Source organism: Chaetodon trifascialis, chromosome 1, assembly GCF_039877785.1.
Source record: "Chaetodon trifascialis isolate fChaTrf1 chromosome 1, fChaTrf1.hap1, whole genome shotgun sequence".
In the NCBI taxonomy this organism is placed as follows: domain Eukaryota; kingdom Metazoa; phylum Chordata; class Actinopteri; order Chaetodontiformes; family Chaetodontidae; genus Chaetodon; species Chaetodon trifascialis.
This window is the reverse complement of record NC_092056.1, coordinates 14,093,223-14,110,140: the sequence shown is the minus strand read 5'-3', so window position 1 is coordinate 14,110,140 and position 16,918 is coordinate 14,093,223. Positions and strand designations below refer to the sequence as shown.

Genomic DNA, 16,918 nt, shown 5'->3' with positions numbered 1-16,918 from the left:
CCCTTGTGGTTTTTCTGCTTGTTTTTCACCCTCAACACTGCATTCCTCCTCTTCACCAGTCACACGGCCAGATGGGTCTGATAGTGATACACTCCCTCCTTCCCCTTCATCTTCACTTCCTACTTTCCTCTCCTCCCTTTTCCTCTCCTTTCTCCTCTCCTTCCCTGTCCTCCTCCTTGCCCATCTGTCTTGTGGATGTCTCTGTAAGCTCTGTGTATTGTCATATTAGGAAGAGATGACCTCGGTCAAAATGACCTGCACATATCTGACACATCAAAAAAGAACAGCCAGGATGAGTATAGACAGCATAGACAAATCACACACAGACCCCCCCTCCCTCTTGCCCCACCCGCTCCCTTAAACACACACACACGCCCACACAACATCTGCTGCAAGACATGTAACACACTCCTGTGACAGAGTGGTATTACAGTATAATCCGAAGAGCTTTACTTTTTCTTGCTGTATTTGTTGATATTTATTCATGGCCATGTTTCTCCGTCCATACACAGTACCAATCTGACAACAGTGTTTAATAAGCTGTGTGCCTCACTGTGGAAGAAACTGCCATCATTCTTCTATGTTTAAAGCAACATCTTGACTTAAACATTGCTCTCCTAAATATATAGATTTGAATGTACTGAATTTTTATTTGAAATAATGGTATGTGATACCAGACCGTCCCCTTGTCACTGATCCCCGATTCAGCTATTTGAGTCAGAATTGGACTAATATCCATACCTGTCAACCCTCCTTTTTATCACATAAATCTCTTGTATTTTTAAAAAAAGGAAAGAGGTGACAGTATGTAGAACATTAGCTGTAACAGCTGTTGACATGGAGTCATTCACTCAAACGGCAAGAAGACAGATGAGGGAACAAGAGGGATGGAGTAACTGCTATAAACTGCTTGATTAGAGGAGGCTTACTCCAACGTGATGAAGAGCAATGTCAGTCAAATTCATGCTTTTTGTAAAGTATGCCACACTGATTTTAGTGTATCACACAGAGGGAAAAGCAACAAATCCGCCAAACATAAATGTTTTAGGATTCACTCTGTGTGCCCTCGTCTAAATATAAGCAGTATGTGGACAGTGGTAAGAGTGGTGGGACAGCCTGGGGCCAAGCATCAGAAAAGATCCCTTATTTTCAAATCCCAGTGTGCCAATATACAATATCAGTATGAGTATCTGTGCATCCCTAGTCTGTAAGCCTTTTGGCTTGAGCAGCACCAGGGATGGTCACTTTACAGCCTCTCTTCAAAGCATTTGTAGCCACAGTGGATTTGTCTCTGTCCTTTCATCCAGCGTTTCTTTGCCCTAATTCCCATATACAGTGTAATCGTCCCTATTTCTGGAGAGAAAGCTGTTAATCTAAACAACCTCCCATTAATGTCATCCTTACGTTTCCTTATGGATAGAGTGTGTGGCTGTACTCCAGCGCAGCACTTGTGTATTTAGAGTCAAATCTATGTTTAGTTAGAGTGCTTTAGATCATAATGAGAGGAGGTGGAATTTAGGAGCAACTGAATGCAGGAGAACCAAGCACTGCTCTCATCGTGTGACAGGATGTTTGATAGTAGAGTCCAAACGAAACATTGAGATGCATGGGCAACATTATTTTTATCTTACTATGGATAATGTAAGTACCAGCATACAGTATATACTGACCAATAACTTGCCAAATGAGAAAAAATTACATAGTTATTTAGAAACAGTGTCTCGATCAAATAGTTTATCCACCAGAGAGCACTAACAATATGTGTAAAAATGGAATTGATAAATTGGAAAAGTTGGCGCCCTTTGTATTCAGTGTTTATGGCTCAAAAGGCCTCAGACTATTGTTTCTCCCTTTTTTTTTTTTTCCCTTATTTGAGCTCTTTTGTATCCGTTTCTTGTTGGCCTCTGTCATTAGCCAGCAGGATATCCTCGGCTCTGTCTTTAAACACCTTGAAAACTCACTTGAAATTCTGCTGAACTCAGCAGTGTCACTTTCCCAAAAAAAGCGGTTTCATTTTTAGAATCTAATATTAGAAGAAATGCAGCAGCAGACTGTTTCAACGGTTGTGTAATAACATGTTACAGTGTGTTTTGGGTTTTCGAGATGTTAACTTACATTAAGTACATTTTTACTAAAATCATCATATGTTAAGACCAATAATTTGTGGTTATGAATGAGTTGTGTGAAAAACAAACTGTATCATAATGACAAAGTAGAGTATTAACTCCCAGGAACTAAAAATAAGACAGAAGTTAACATGTATTGCATGTTAGCTGCTGTCTGGGCGTTAGCTCTCTGTTTACCGCCTGTCCTCCCAGCTCTGCTCTCTCTTGGCATCTGGCCCATCAGACTGGGAATAGAGCTGTTTTGGTTCTGTCTGTTATAATTACAGTAACTCCTCCAGTTATCATCCTTCAAAGGCAAACTATGAAGCGATAATGGAAACCGCTGTGTGGTGTCAGGGGAGAGAAATCAGAAGCTAATCAAATAACAGTTGAGCCTCACATGTGGCCATCAGACTGCACAGGCAGATGGGCGGCTGGTGAATGTTGGTTTCTGGCCGGTCATTTACTGGCACACTGTGCTTCTGTTGAGACCATGTTATTTGTGGTGTGATATGGTCCTCCAGCATCGCTCTGTGATGTTTGCCATGTGTGTTACACAGCACAGTATGGCCCAGCATTTATGCCTTCAGCTGAGCACTGTGTGTTCCTCTTCGTAGCTGTTTTTGCATGCGGCAGGTGCTTTACTCTTCAGCCTGCAGTAATGAAAAACAACAGCATCGCTCCCAAATGCATCCAGACACAGGAGAGAGCGCTGGTCTGTTGTTCCATTAGGGGCTGTTACATGTTAAAAAGTTACGACTCATAAGGAATGATTGATTTAAATCCTTTAAATCCCATGCCTGACTTGTTTTTTTGTTTTGTTGTGTTTTTGTTTTCCCACTTCTTCCCACTATTTTGGCAAACTCATTTTCAAGGGCACTGACTGCAGCCCAAATCCCTTCTTGATGGAAATACCCAATGCGAAATAACCCTGCACTAACTCAACTGCCCACATGTAGAGGGCTACAACAGTTAGAATTCAGTCAGTCTGGGCAGAACACGGATACTGTAGGCAGAGGATGTATTTACTCGAGGCAGGAGCAGCTGTCAGCTGTTGGGTTTAACCCCTTAACATCCTGTTTTCCCCTTCTGAAATATTCAAACCCAAGGTTTCTATGATTAGATCATGGTTGTATTAGGTTAATCTGTCAAAAGGAAGTGTTCTATATGTTTTATGTTTTTACATATTTCCCTAATTCAGCCCAACGTGTTTGGTGGCACAGGAAACTTTTGGATTTTCACTAAAATTTAAAATGAAGTTCTGTGGTTTTAAACAAAGTTTGGCTGTGTATCATGTGTTACACTGTAGCACTGACCTGAAGTCATGTGTGTAAAGTTTTCATTTACTTTCTCCACCTATCTATTTAGACTACTCTTGTAGCCCATACATACATTTCATTTTAGCATTAGTAACATGAAAGAAAATTGCCATTCTAATCAAAATCTAAACTAAACAATATCATGGTCACTGCTGCTCTGGAGCCTGACAATCCAACATCTGGTTTCTATCTGTTGCTATGGGAGACGACATAAACTATCAGAGAAACAGGGATGCGAATCACAATGTTTTTTCCACTTTAACTTCCCCGCGTTTTTTTCAGTTTTGTAGGCATTTAATAACCCTCATTTTCAGTTCACATTCTCTGAAGGTGGCTTATAAAATCTGACCTACATGTGTCATCGCTGCTGGCAAGGGTGGGTTGGCACATCTAAAAAAGCATGCAGTGCCGGTTTGATATCAGCCCCACACAGACTAATACTCAAAAGTATAGACAGCTTGTCTAAAGACTATGAACTATGTTTTCTCTTTCAGAAATTGGCTGCCGGGGTGAACCAGTTTGCCTACACCTGCATTCAGGACCATCCCATCTGGACCAATCAGCAGTTCTGGGAAGCCACTTTCTACAGTGAGGTCCAGAGTCAGATCCGAGCCCTTTATCTGAACACCCCAGAGGAGAAGGGGGGCTTCGCTGCCAGGCTAAAGGTAAGACAGGAAAGTTGATCATTATGACTATATATTAGGCTTCTTATGAGGTCTGATTAACCCGACCATTGTTAACCAGCATTAGAGCTGAAACGATTGAACGCCAGAAAAGTCAAAATGATGAGTCATTTTCATGCACATATGCCAAAGAAATTCCCTTTCTCCAGCTTTTTCCACTGTTCTTTGTCTGACATGATAGTAAACTGAAGATCTTTGTCTTTTGGAATGTTTGCTGGAGAAAACAAGTCATTTAAAGACATCACCATTGTCTTAAGGACATTGCGATGGCCATTCACAATTCTTCTCTAACATATTATAGACTTTAGAGTTTCGCAAAGCAGACACAATTTCTACAAGCCATCCAGACCAGAGTGAGAGCTGTGTCTGTATTCTCGGCTGGAAGTCAGGCATGTTTTCAGTGGCCGTTTGGCTCTGCCAGGGTTGTCCCTTGTCACCAATTCTGCTGGTGATATTCATACACAGGATCTCAAGGTGCACTTGGGGTAGGAGAGTGTCCAGTTTAGGAAACTCAGAATTGCTTCTGTGCTCTTTGCGGATGGTGTGTGTTTGACTTCATCAGGCCATGACCATCAGCACACACCGGGGCTGTTTACAGTTGAATGTGAAGGCGTTGGGATGAGAGTCGACACTTCTTTAGTCTGAGGCCGTGGTTCTCAGTTGAAGTATCTCATGGTTTTGTTGGGGAGTGTGGGTAAACTAGAGCATGAGATGGACAGGTGGATTGGTGCACTGTCATTGTTAATACAGGCATTTTCCTGGACCGTTGTGACTGAGAGAATTAGATCCTCCTTAGGGTGGCTGCACAGATTTGGTAAGGAGTTCAGGCATCCAGAGAGTAGAGTGGGAGTAGAGCTACTGCTCCTTTGTGTCAAAAGGAGCCAGTTGAGGTGTCGGCTGGGGTCTCCTGCCAACAGGCATCTGATCAGATGCCTGTTGGCAGGAGACCCTGGCATAGACCCAGACACTGGAGAGACAATAGAATCTGGTTGGGAATGTTGCTGGGGAGAGAGAACTACTGTGCCACTGCAACCTGGCCTCAGATATGCAGCAGAAGATGGATATTTGTTGTTGTGTCTATTTTTATTTTTGGGGGGGGATTTTCTCTTAAACCTTAAGAAGAAAATCAATCTCTGGTTGAAATGTTTGTCACTCTGCAGGTCAGCATTCTGTGGCAAGCAATGTAACAATGTCGCCAGCATTGTTTTTTCAGGGGCCAAGCCTAAATAAAGTGTCAAAATCCAACCGTTTGCTCTGACCTCTCCAGGATTCAGGCTCTGTGCCTGCAGCAGGCAGAGATGGGGAGCACACAGCCATGGACCTGGCAGCAGAGCAGCTGCGTTCATGGCCCAGCCTGAGCAAGGAGAAGCAGCAGGAGCTGGTGAAGAATGAGGAGAGCACCGTGTTCAGCCAGGCCATCCACTACGCCAGCCTCATGGTCTACCTGCTAGTTCCTTTAGACTCCAGCAAGCTCAAGCTGCTCCGCAACACCCCTGTCGCTGACTGGGAGAGTGGCAGCAACAGCATCGTCACTAACAGGTCAGGAGGGCACCTGCATATTGTGGTTCACAATCTGAGTCATGAAAGGAGGTAGTTTAGTGTCATTTAACGTCACCTGACTCTTATCCACGGAATTCAAACAGAGACTATACTAGAGCATACTTTTGGCTTGTTCAGTATTTGTAAGGTAAAACTATCAGTCTTATCTGGAGGAAACCTCAAGATGAAGTTTCGTGATTTGGGAGTATGTGTATCTCTCTTAGTAAGGTGATGATAAGTATGTGGGTGGATGTGGCGTAGCTCACAGTCTACATGATACCTTCCTATTTAGCCAAATGGAACATAGTAACTCTCCTGTTTCCGGCCCACATCCATCCTTTGGGGGAACATTGCTACTGCTCAAAACAGAGTGAGGCCCATTCACTTGTGCTGGGAAGTTTGAAACCCCTGGAGTGTCTTTAATGGTGCTTCATTGTACTCACTCAAACCAAACAAAATAGGAGTGGAAGTGATTTCCCGTTCTCTGTAATGGTGGTGTGGAATAAATCTGGGAAGATCCCCCATCTATGTCTTTTCTCAGAATTGAAAGGCATGTTGCCAAAAAATCTTTCAAATTTCAGGCTTTGTTCCCAAAGAAGAACACAATGTTAAAAATTACATTTTTGTTATCAACAGTAATTAAGCTTTTTTAAACATTCGACTCTAAATTTCTCATTTAATTTCCAAATAGCCACAAGAACACAGTGATACCATTTTATCTGTTTTGTTTCTGTTTCTAACGAGAATACAGAAATGCAGCAGCCAAGAATTTGTTTGTGTGGAAATTTTCTCTCACTTTCTTCTTTCATTTTTGCCCCAGACTTGTTTGTTCTCACAGACAACATTTGGATCTCATCACTCGTTATTTTGTGAATCCAGGGGGAAGGTTGCATCACCGTCTCATGTGAAACATTTGCCTTGGCTAATAGAGTCTGAGCAATTGATGCAGGCATCAGCACTTCGCTTCTGCCAGCGTGCAAATCACTCTCGCTCGCAATGCTCTTTATCACAGTGATCCTCAAATCCTCAAATCAGTTTATGTCAACAAAAACCTCTTAGATCTCCTCCTAGACGCAAGGGCTTGACCTTTCACATTCCATTGTGTCATCATGTATGTTTCACAGCATTGCTGGTAGCGTCGCAGAGAGCTTTGACACAGAAAGCGGGTTTGAGGACTCGGAGAACAGCGACGTGGCCAACTCTGTGGTCAGGTTTGTCGCCCGTTTCATCGACAAGGTGTGCACAGAGAGCGGAGTGACCCAGGAACACATCAAGAGCCTGCACAGCATGATCCCAGGTACAGCACTCACATTATTCATTCACACTCTGCCGCTCTGCATGTGTGTATTCTCAGCTCAGGCCAACAGCAACAGAAGCCTCTGAGTTGATTAACTGCTCCCATGTTAAATGGCCTTAAAATCTGTAAATACACAATCTGGTTGTAAGAATTTGTGGATGTACATGTTTCTCTGTACCAGCTCAGTGTGTGCAGTGCGCTTGTGTGTGTACATATAAAAACTGACCCTAACTCCTGACCCACAGGCATTGTAGCTATGCAGATGGAGGCTCTAGAGGCAGTTCACAGGGAGAGCAGGAGGTTACCTCCCATCCAAAAGGTGAGTGTTGCTCTACTCTTGGCTGCTGGGACATCAGCTGTATGTGCAGTATATGTACAATTCTATGGCAGGGTTAGACCCTTATAAATCTGTATGTCTATATAGTATGTATCTAATATTTTTTTTTAAAAATGTGAAGCTGGTGAGAGCCAAAGTGAAAGCACAGTTTCTGGGTTTTGTTCCAGACGTTAGACAACCAATTCAAAATTTCCTGTTCTATACTACATATAGCACTCTTGATGTAGCAAAGGACATCAGCAATACAACCTAACCTGTCCATCCGTACCTGTCATATTAGTGACTCCATTTGTCTAGATGGCGATATAAAGCCAAGCAAATAATAAGAAAACAGTCTAATTGTTGTCTATTTCTGTTTGTAGCAGCATTCAGTTAACTTTTGCCACAAGCACAGGTACAGCTGCAGGTTGAATGTCATCAACTTAAGACAATGAGGGCCAGTTGAGTGGTGGGCGATGATAATGGAAAAGAGAGACCCAAGAGCAAACATTAGACATAAGCCATGACAACATGACATTAGAACTTCTCACACATAAGAGCTTGAACTTTCATCAAGAGTTTAAACTGTAATAGCAAGTGCTTGAGTAAATAGATGCGGTTTTATTTCAGAATATGGATTCTGAGCCTTCAGAACATGTTTCACTTTTACTGAAATGTAATGGTGAAAGAAACCTAATGTGAAATTGTATGAGGAGAATACAGGTCTGTGGGCTATGAATTACGTGTCCTAATACTTTATCATGAATGTAAATTCATTTTAAACATTATATCGAACTCTGCTGTTGTATAACACATCCTCACTCTTAGTTATTTCTGCATGTTCATTTTAGTCTGGTTTGCAGCTAGTATGCAGAGTGCCGATCTCATCCAATGTTTTCCCGTCATCATGGCACTTTCAGATTTTACTAGTTGGTCTTTTGGACCCTGCTGTGCTGTATGTCTGCCAGCTCTTTGTAATTCCTCTAGGTAATTCCTCTTGCACTCATGCTCTTGCACACGCTCATACACACAGCCAAACACCTTGCCAGCACTGCCACGGGAGAAACCTGGAGAACATGGTGAGCAGTCTGGGCAGATTGTCTGCTGTACTTTGTGGCTAACTTCTCACACGTTTATATGTTGGACAAAGCTTCCACCCTGGACTGCTAGCTGCAAGCAGCATGCCAAGAAATACTAAAACGTGTGTAAACAATACTGACTCTGGATTCATGACAAGTCAGAATAGTAGTAGTAATGGTAGCAATAACATCAAGTAGAAAAACAATGAATGCATTTAAGGTGCAGCTCAAATAAGAAGCTGAGCTCGCAGCAGTAATGAGGTGCAGAGGGACTCTCTCTTCTTGGTCTTGTCGTCCATTCAAGGACAGATTCAAGAACGTCTTATTGTCTCCTGGCCGGATCTCAACTCCCCCAGGTTGGCTGTGGCCTTAATGGGAAATGCTGTGAATGATCTAATGTCCCTACTCGTTCATATTTGTGACAGTGGAACAACTGAGTGTTTCTCTGCTGGCTTTGGAGGCCAGAAGGAGCCGAGGCTACACAGGGTGCAGACTTGACTGTTGTTAGTTACAGTTCATACAGTAGAAAACTTTGCTCTCATGGTGATGGTTTTTGGGAGATAGTAAATAGTCAGTTCCGTTCAGAAAACACAGAAATGTGGGCTACACCCTGGTGCATGTTATATAAGGCACATGCGTCAAGCTAAGTTTCCTGTTCTTCTTTCTTAAGAAAGGCCATTAACTTCTTCTTTGAGGGTTTAACGGAAGCTGCTTCTAAACCCACACAAAATACGAGGACTGAAATGCTGCATGTACAAGATATGAACTGAAACTCAACAGTTCAACATGACTGCTCACAATACTTACAAGCAAAGTGCTACTATTAGACTTATTCTACTACCTTTCCTTACTCTCGGTTTTCATGTTAAACTTATTGAAATTGGTAGAATAAAGGTAAAACATAGTTATGCTGCACTTTGGATGAAACATTTAATGCATTATAGTTGTCTTCCGTTGTTATTTCTTTCACATGTATGTGGCTTATTCCACAAGTACAAATGCATCATTTCAGTCAGTGTTTGTATGTTTAAGTTTAAGAAACAAAGTGAAAAACAGTGAGTTCAATGAATTAGATAAACAGAACAGTTTTTACTTGAAAAACAGATTGTGAGTTTCAGTTGGAGGCTTGAAATTGGTCTCTGCACAGAGTATGAATTTGTTTCAAAGTGCTATCAAATGCTTTGTATTTGCTTGCAAGATGTGTGTTTTTGATGACGTGATGATGTGCATGTGAAGCTAAAATATGTCCCAATGAGGTCATGTGGTGCTGTGATTTGAGATTATGATGTTTTTAAAAACCTGATTGACTGAGGTGAGGTGTTTTTTTTCTGAGTCCCTCATTTTGAGTATCTGGCACAGCTCAGGCCTGTTCATAGACGGCTACAGTTTTTGCATCTGTCTGTGAGGTCATATTATATCATGTTATGTTCCCCATCAGCCTAAGATTCTGCGCCCGGCACTGCTTCCTGGAGAGGAGTTGGTGTCAGAGGGGTTGCGGGTGCTTCTAGATCCTGACGGCAGGGAGGAAGCCACGGGGGGCCTGTTGGGGGGGCCACACATCCTTCCAGCAGAGGGTGCCCTCTTTCTCACAACATACCGGATCATTTTCAAAGGCATCCCCCATGATCCACTGGGTAAATACTGAACACAGCAACACCAGCTTTTAAGTCTCAAGGAAAAATGCCTCTTATATTTGTTGACTAATTTTCATTGTGTGTGCAATAAGTATGCTCATTTTACATAAAATGCCATATCTTCCCTGGACAGCAGTGCTGTCATGTCATCAGTTGGTAGAAATAAAATGTTAAACTAATAATTCAGTCTCATGTATTTAAACTATCACATCTTTTACTGCTGAAAACAAGTAAAACATTATTTTTCTAGTCTCTTGAATAACAAGTTAACAGTGCCTTCTCATCATGACTTAAAAAAGCAGGAGACTTTATGCTGGTAAACCGTGCTTTTCATCACTGTAAAGATCTTTTGAAACCAATGAAGTGATTAGTAGGTGGACCACCCTCATAATCTAGGGGTAAAGGCACAACATGAACCGACATGTCCCCAGTTAGCAGGTGGTCCAGTGTGTCATGTCAGTAAGATGCTGCACCCATGTTCTCAGTATTGTGACACTGATCTTTGTTTCTGTTATGTGTCCAGTGGGGGAGCAGGCAGTGATCAGAGCCTTCCCAGTGTCCACGCTGACCAAAGAGAAGAAGATCAGCATCCAGAATCAGCTGCAGCAGAACATGCAGGAAGGCCTGCAGCTCCGCTCTGCATCATTTCAGGTAAACGCTGAAACACACTCTCATGTTCGTCCAGTATGGACACTGGCCACCAAAGATGTTAAATGGATGGATGGACGGTTTGTTTTTGTTAATTTGAAAACACACAGTAATGAGATCGAGGGGGAAAAAAAAACCTTGTAGCTTGAGCAGCTCATCGCATTGATGATGTGCCATGTAGCATCGTCTGTGGTATTATATGATATTAAATTCACTTTATTAACGTAATGCTGTCAGAGGATTCACAAACTAATACACATAAGCAGTAACACATGAAATTACAATTAAAAATGTGTGTGGCGCGGCGTTTAGAAACCCCACTGTCTTGTGTTTCATAATATGAGCTTGATTCTTAGAATCAAAGAGAAAAGCAATTTTCAGCCAAGCATGTGTTTTTGGTCTTTAGATGTACTGCTGTAAAAGTTTTTATGGTTCATTCCTATCTTTTTACTAACACAGATGATGAAAGTGTCCATGTTGTTGGAGTGTAGGTCATTTGGCCTGAGTGGACATCTCTTAAGTTTTGCTGTGCTTCCTCACTGGAACGTGTGTGTGGGTGTGTGTTGTGGAAACCATGCATGGGCTGTTTTACCTATCATTTAGATATGGAAGCTGTTGAGCTGCACCAAATAGTTTGAGGATTCATTTATATCATTTGAATCCTAAATCATTTGACACTGCACAAACTTTTTTTTTTTTTTTTTCATTCTGCTTAAACCTAGTATTTCTGCACAGTTGCAGATACAGATTAGGTTGCACTAATATTATTAGTAATGTTAGAAATGTTCTGATTTATTTTATTATCATTTCTGTTGTAACATAACATTGCTTTAATTCCTAAGAGCGCAATTATTGTTTCATCATTATTTTATGCAGTTATTGGGCAAACCAGCTGCCTAAATGTGTCTGCGTGGAGGACTTTAGCAAATGTTTGGGGGTAAAACAGAGAGGAATATTTGCAGCAATAGACAGACAGTTCTGACCCACTTGCTTGTGTCGTTAAATGATCAGTTTGAATAATATCTTTTACAGTTGATAAAGGTGGCTTTTGATGAGGAAGTGAGCTCAGAGATGGTGGAGATCTTCAGGAAGCACCTCCAGAGGATCCGCTATCCACAGTCCATCTTCAGCTCCTTTGCATTTGCCGCAGGCCAAACAGCACCTCAGCTCATCCTTCCAAAGAGCAAAGAGAGGAACACTGGCTTCAGGTTTGTGGTGAAGCTTTACAGCACCAAGATCTGGACTGACCCGCTGTTGCAGTTTGTTTCTCCTCTGGAAATTTTGAGTACTCCCTCTGTTTTGATGCTGAAACTGCATTCAGTAAATTATGCTGCTGTTTGCCTTGTGCTCCTCACAGAACACTGTCCAAAACTATCGTCAAGGGAGCAAAGAGGGCTGGAAAGATCACCATGGGCCGTGGTAGCCAGACCACACTGAAGAAGAACGACAGAGGCAGCAGAATGACCTGGCATGAAGATGATGACATTTCAAGTGAGAGAAATGACATGAGAACAAACTAAGGAGAAATGTAAGAGAATTAAAAGCGTAATTCTCCTTTCATTGTGTGTTTCAGTATCAGACGATGGTGAGCCACCACCCAGCAGCACCTTGCGAGCCTCAGAGAAGTCCACCATGGAGCAGCTGGTGGAGCAGTCCTGCTTCCGCGACTACCAGCGTCTGGGCCTGGGCACCATCACCGCCAGCTCGTCTCGCTCCAAGTCAGGCGAGCAGTTCAGGATCACCGCCGTGAACAGGCTCTACTCTCTCTGCCGCAGGTACACACCTCACAGGCTGGATACCCAGATGTCTTCAGTGGCAGTGTTGTCTAGAAACCTGCTGATCCATACTGATTCCACTAATCGCAGCACAGCAGCACTGAGGATATTAATTTCCAGGATTTGTAGCCCTGCCGGAAACTTTGTAAGCTTCAGTATCTCAAAAGGCTAGTAGGGAGTCCTCCTTTACCTGTCAGACAGAAGTCTGACTTATCAGTTGAGACAAGTCAATTGAGATTCATTCTGTTGTGCAAAAAACACACATGCTTCGTGTAATACAGTAAATCCCAAGGAGACCTTAGCTATAAATTCGATAAGAGGCCATTTATTCAGCTGCAACTCTTGTGTCTTGCTACAAGTGTATGAACAAATAACTTTCAGTGTCTTATTAATGGCAGACATTTTTTTCTTAATACGTGTATTTTTGAGAGGTCTGTTGTCTCACTCCATCAGTTACCCAGGGCTGTTGGTGGTTCCTCAGGCCGTGCAGGACAGCAGTTTACACAAAGTGGCCCGCTGCTACAGACACAACCGTCTGCCCGTTGTGTGTTGGAAACATCCTCGCACTAAGGCAGTGCTGCTCCGCTCAGGAGGCTTCCACGGCAAGAGCGTGGTGGGACTGTTCAAGTCGCAGAACCCCTCCTCAACAGGTGTGCATTCACAGCAGCTTGGAGTTTGTGTTTTACAGCTGCACCGCTGTTCTCTCTATTTGAAAAAGATCCATTATGTAAAGACCAAACCACTGACATGGTTACTACGACTTCTACAGCTTTGTCTCAAAAAACTCAAATTTAAGAAAAAAACATGTTGATGGTTTTCCTATGAAACATGTGCCCTGTAAGTCAAACTGATTTTTAAAAGATGGTCATTATTTTGTGTCTAAATTAAGTGCTGTGTTCTGTCTGTAGCTCCGGCCTCATCTTCAGATTCATCCAGTAGTCTTGAACAAGAGAAGTACCTGCAAGCCATCCTGAACTCCATCCCCATCTACTTCAAAATGAACGGAAACAACACCCTGTCCAACCGCTCCCTCATTGGCCTCTCACCAGGTACATCCAGCTTTCTTCTGGATAGTAACAAAGCAAACATTGGTGGATTTATTGCATCAGCTCTCATCAGATGAGCTGATTTAGCTGATTGTTTGTTGGTGAAGTTATCAGCAAGTCATATATGTCAAAAATGCAGTATTTGTATCAATACATTAATATCTACATGACATGAATACAGTGTAACCCATAACCATACTTAATATAATTTCAATTTAACTGTTGGATTGGATTAGTCTGCAGGAGGTCGTTAAGAAGTACCTGCAAGGCTTGACTCTGGGCGTTGAGTTCCCATAAACCAAAGCTACGTCACCTGTGCTCCTAACTGACCTGAATTCAGTTTGCGATGGTTTTGGCTCTGCCGTGGGAAAACAGTTTGTTTGCAAGAGACAAGAGGCCACGTAGAGTTCATTTCTTCTGATAAAGAGAAAAACTGCAGATTTGCAGTCTTGAGAATTATTTTTGTTTTCTCGAACTCTGTATTCACTCTGCCGTCAGGCAATCATTCGTCTTCCCCTTTGTGTTTTTTGAGTCAGCGGTTATTTTTCACCTACTTATCTTTGTGTGTGTGTGTGTGTGTGTGTGTGTGTGTGTGTGTGTGTGTGTGTGTGTGTGTGTGTGTGAGAGAGAGAGAGTGTGAGTGTGTGAGTGTGAGTGTGAAGGGGAAAGTGGGACTGTGTGGGAGAAGTACTGTATCTGATATTTGGCAACATTTGGAAGGAAATTTGTACAATAAGAGGTTACGTAAGAATCACAGGACAACCTGGGGTCACTGCAAAGCTCATCCATCTCCTCTGACTTCACCCCCTCCTGTCTGTATCCTGAACATGCCGAGCAACACAGACATTTACTGGACTGATGCTGTGTCCAGGATGCTCACATGCATGCACACACACACTCTGGTGAAGCATGGATCTTGTGTTTAAAGTGCTGCGGTCAGAATGGGAAAATTGGATATAACTGTTTAAACAGAGCCGAGAGGCTTTGCAATACTTTGTCTGTAGATGTGGGGAGTGCATATTTGTTGTATTTTTTATGATTTGCTCTGAACTCTGTTGGAAAGCAATACTTTCCTGAGCCTGTGTCCTTATCTGACACTTGTAACATCCTGTGTGTTGTGTGGATGTTTTGTCATCAGGCAGTGACAGGAGGACGTCCAGGATACCAAAGATGGCACCTGTCCATTTAGACATCCCATTCTCAAACAGCTTTACCAGAGGAGGTGAGTGTTGTCGTCTTGTTTTCTACTCAGCACGTCATGTGTCCTCCTGCGGTCAGGTGAAAAATTAAACACCACAACTGTCATTTGTAAGATGGTAGCTATGAGGGTTTTATCATCATCTACTCACTGAAGGGGAAGGTTACAAAGGGGATGCACACATTTCTCTCAGATATTGGATCATTTTGATAGTGTATGGAGGCGCTCTTGGTTTTCCAGATTTGCTGCCCCCTCTTTTTTCCACCAGCGTCACATATTCTCCCATTTTTCTCTTGTTATGAAACACATTCTCTCACATTTTGGAAATATGGGTGAATGTGTCATCACAACCTGATAAAACGCTAAAATAACACACATTCAGAAGAGGAAAGTATGCAACTAAATTACAGGCGTCCTGGAGGGCAGAATTTGTTTTTCTGTCAGATTATATTTTATGATATCACTGTCTACGGCCAACAATACCTCATGTTAAAGTAAATTACTAATGTTAATAGGGATATTAGTTTTGTTGATATCTATTCAAAAATAACTGATGCAGTGTGTAATTTTTGTTTTTATAATACCATGAATAAAACCTGAATGTGAGCAAACATAAACCCTGTATTCGTGAAAGTTTTGATATCATGGACATACAGAACAAGAACTGTAAAAAATATTACAATACAACTAAGAGATAAGAGATAGGACTTAATTGATCCCACACTGGGGAAATTTAGTTTAGTTAGTAAGATAAATACTTTTAAATGCGACCATTGGACACATGACAATCATAAGTCAAACGTCTGTGCGAGGATCTGTGGCCTGTAGCTGCACTTGTGCACATTCTACACTTTGTTATGTCTGTTAATTGTGTGAAGGTTCATCTCTCCGAAACATGTTGCCACATGCATGTTTTTTCATTGTGACCTGTAGTGTTCCTGTAATCAGCATTACTGTAAATGTAATATCACCGGTAAAAACGTAATGTACCTTTAAGTTGACACATCATCATGACTGTGTAAACTGGAATGTGTACTCCACCATCAGTACTGAGCGTTTTGTCTCCTGATTATGTGCTTGGTGTCATGTGTGCATGTGTGAGATGTTAGTCACTGTGTCAGATGAAGGTCAAAGGTGAAAGGATTTCTTAAACTGACTGCAAACTGAAAAGGATGACACATTGCTTCTGATTATTTGGAGCTTCTTTCCCTTTTTATTCACGTAACTGCAACACAGTCCAGTACTAATCGCTAGGTTTAGAGTGCAGGACTATCACTGATACATTCTTCACTTCCTTGGAACCAGGAGTTAAATTTTGGGCCAGATTTCCTCAGAAAGTGGCACAAATGATGTGATGTGAGATTACCAATGTTAGAAAATATGTGATGTTGTTGATCTTCATTCCAAAACATTTATTTTATCCAGTGGCAGCAGTTCATCTCTATCTAAGAAATACTGTCAATTGCTCATAAAATTATACAGTAATTGTGAATCACATTAATAACTCAGTTAAACATTAAACAAATATTTTTAAAATTAAAAAGAGATGCATTGAGCTAATAAGATGTGTCAGTCACACTTTATATGAAGGTACACACCTTGATATACCACCAGTTGTGAAGCATGCATATTGTAGCATATTGAGTATTTATTGGTCACTATGAAGAACTTATTAATGCCTTATTCTGGGTATTAGGGTTATTCAGGCTTAGGTTATTAAGATTGGCATTCAACTTCCTTACTATCATTGAGCATTAATTAGCAGGTTATTGAGGGAAAACTTTTAGTTAATGTCCTCGTAGTCATAGAAAATGCAGAATAAGGCATTATTAAGTATTTTATAATGACTAATAAAGAGCCAATATGCTACAAATACACATGATAATAAGCAACTAGTTAAAGGTGACTATGTGTACCTTAATATAAAGATCCTTTAATGCAGTGTACCTCTCCAAATACATAGTTCAGTGTTGTGCTCACTCTGTCTGAAATTTAATCACATTTGAATTTTCCACCACATCCCTGCTCGTGGCTTGTGTGAATCTCATTTGCTGCGAAACTAGTGAAATACATGGTGAACCTCTGCTATCATGTGTCCACCTAAGGAGAGAACGAATAAGTAAAACTGGCTCCAGTCTGGTGCACCTGTTTGATACAGACTTCACATGTTTCTGGAGCAGAATGTGTCACTTTCTGATGAACTGGCACAAAAGACTCTGTAAATCTGGTTCTTTGTCTTCACTCCATGAGTCATAACAGACATTTTTCACTGTCACATT

The 16,918-nt window shown here is 41.7% G+C and overlaps 1 protein-coding gene across 2 annotated transcripts in view; it reads left to right on the top strand.

The window, feature by feature from the left end:
• The window catches only part of sbf2 (SET binding factor 2), an 89,417-nt gene that overhangs the window by 58,940 nt on the left and 13,559 nt on the right, over nt 1–16,918 (top strand). For both annotated transcript variants that reach the window (XM_070984557.1, XM_070984476.1), the window contains exons 18-29: nt 3,919–4,089; nt 5,375–5,646; nt 6,771–6,943; nt 7,189–7,262; nt 9,777–9,972; nt 10,496–10,623; nt 11,653–11,828; nt 11,978–12,111; nt 12,194–12,395; nt 12,849–13,045; nt 13,304–13,444; nt 14,580–14,663. In XM_070984557.1, the coding sequence (XP_070840658.1) occupies nt 3,919–4,089; nt 5,375–5,646; nt 6,771–6,943; nt 7,189–7,262; nt 9,777–9,972; nt 10,496–10,623; nt 11,653–11,828; nt 11,978–12,111; nt 12,194–12,395; nt 12,849–13,045; nt 13,304–13,444; nt 14,580–14,663 (1,948 nt within the window). The remainder of the gene's footprint in view (nt 1–3,918; nt 4,090–5,374; nt 5,647–6,770; nt 6,944–7,188; nt 7,263–9,776; nt 9,973–10,495; nt 10,624–11,652; nt 11,829–11,977; nt 12,112–12,193; nt 12,396–12,848; nt 13,046–13,303; nt 13,445–14,579; nt 14,664–16,918) is intronic.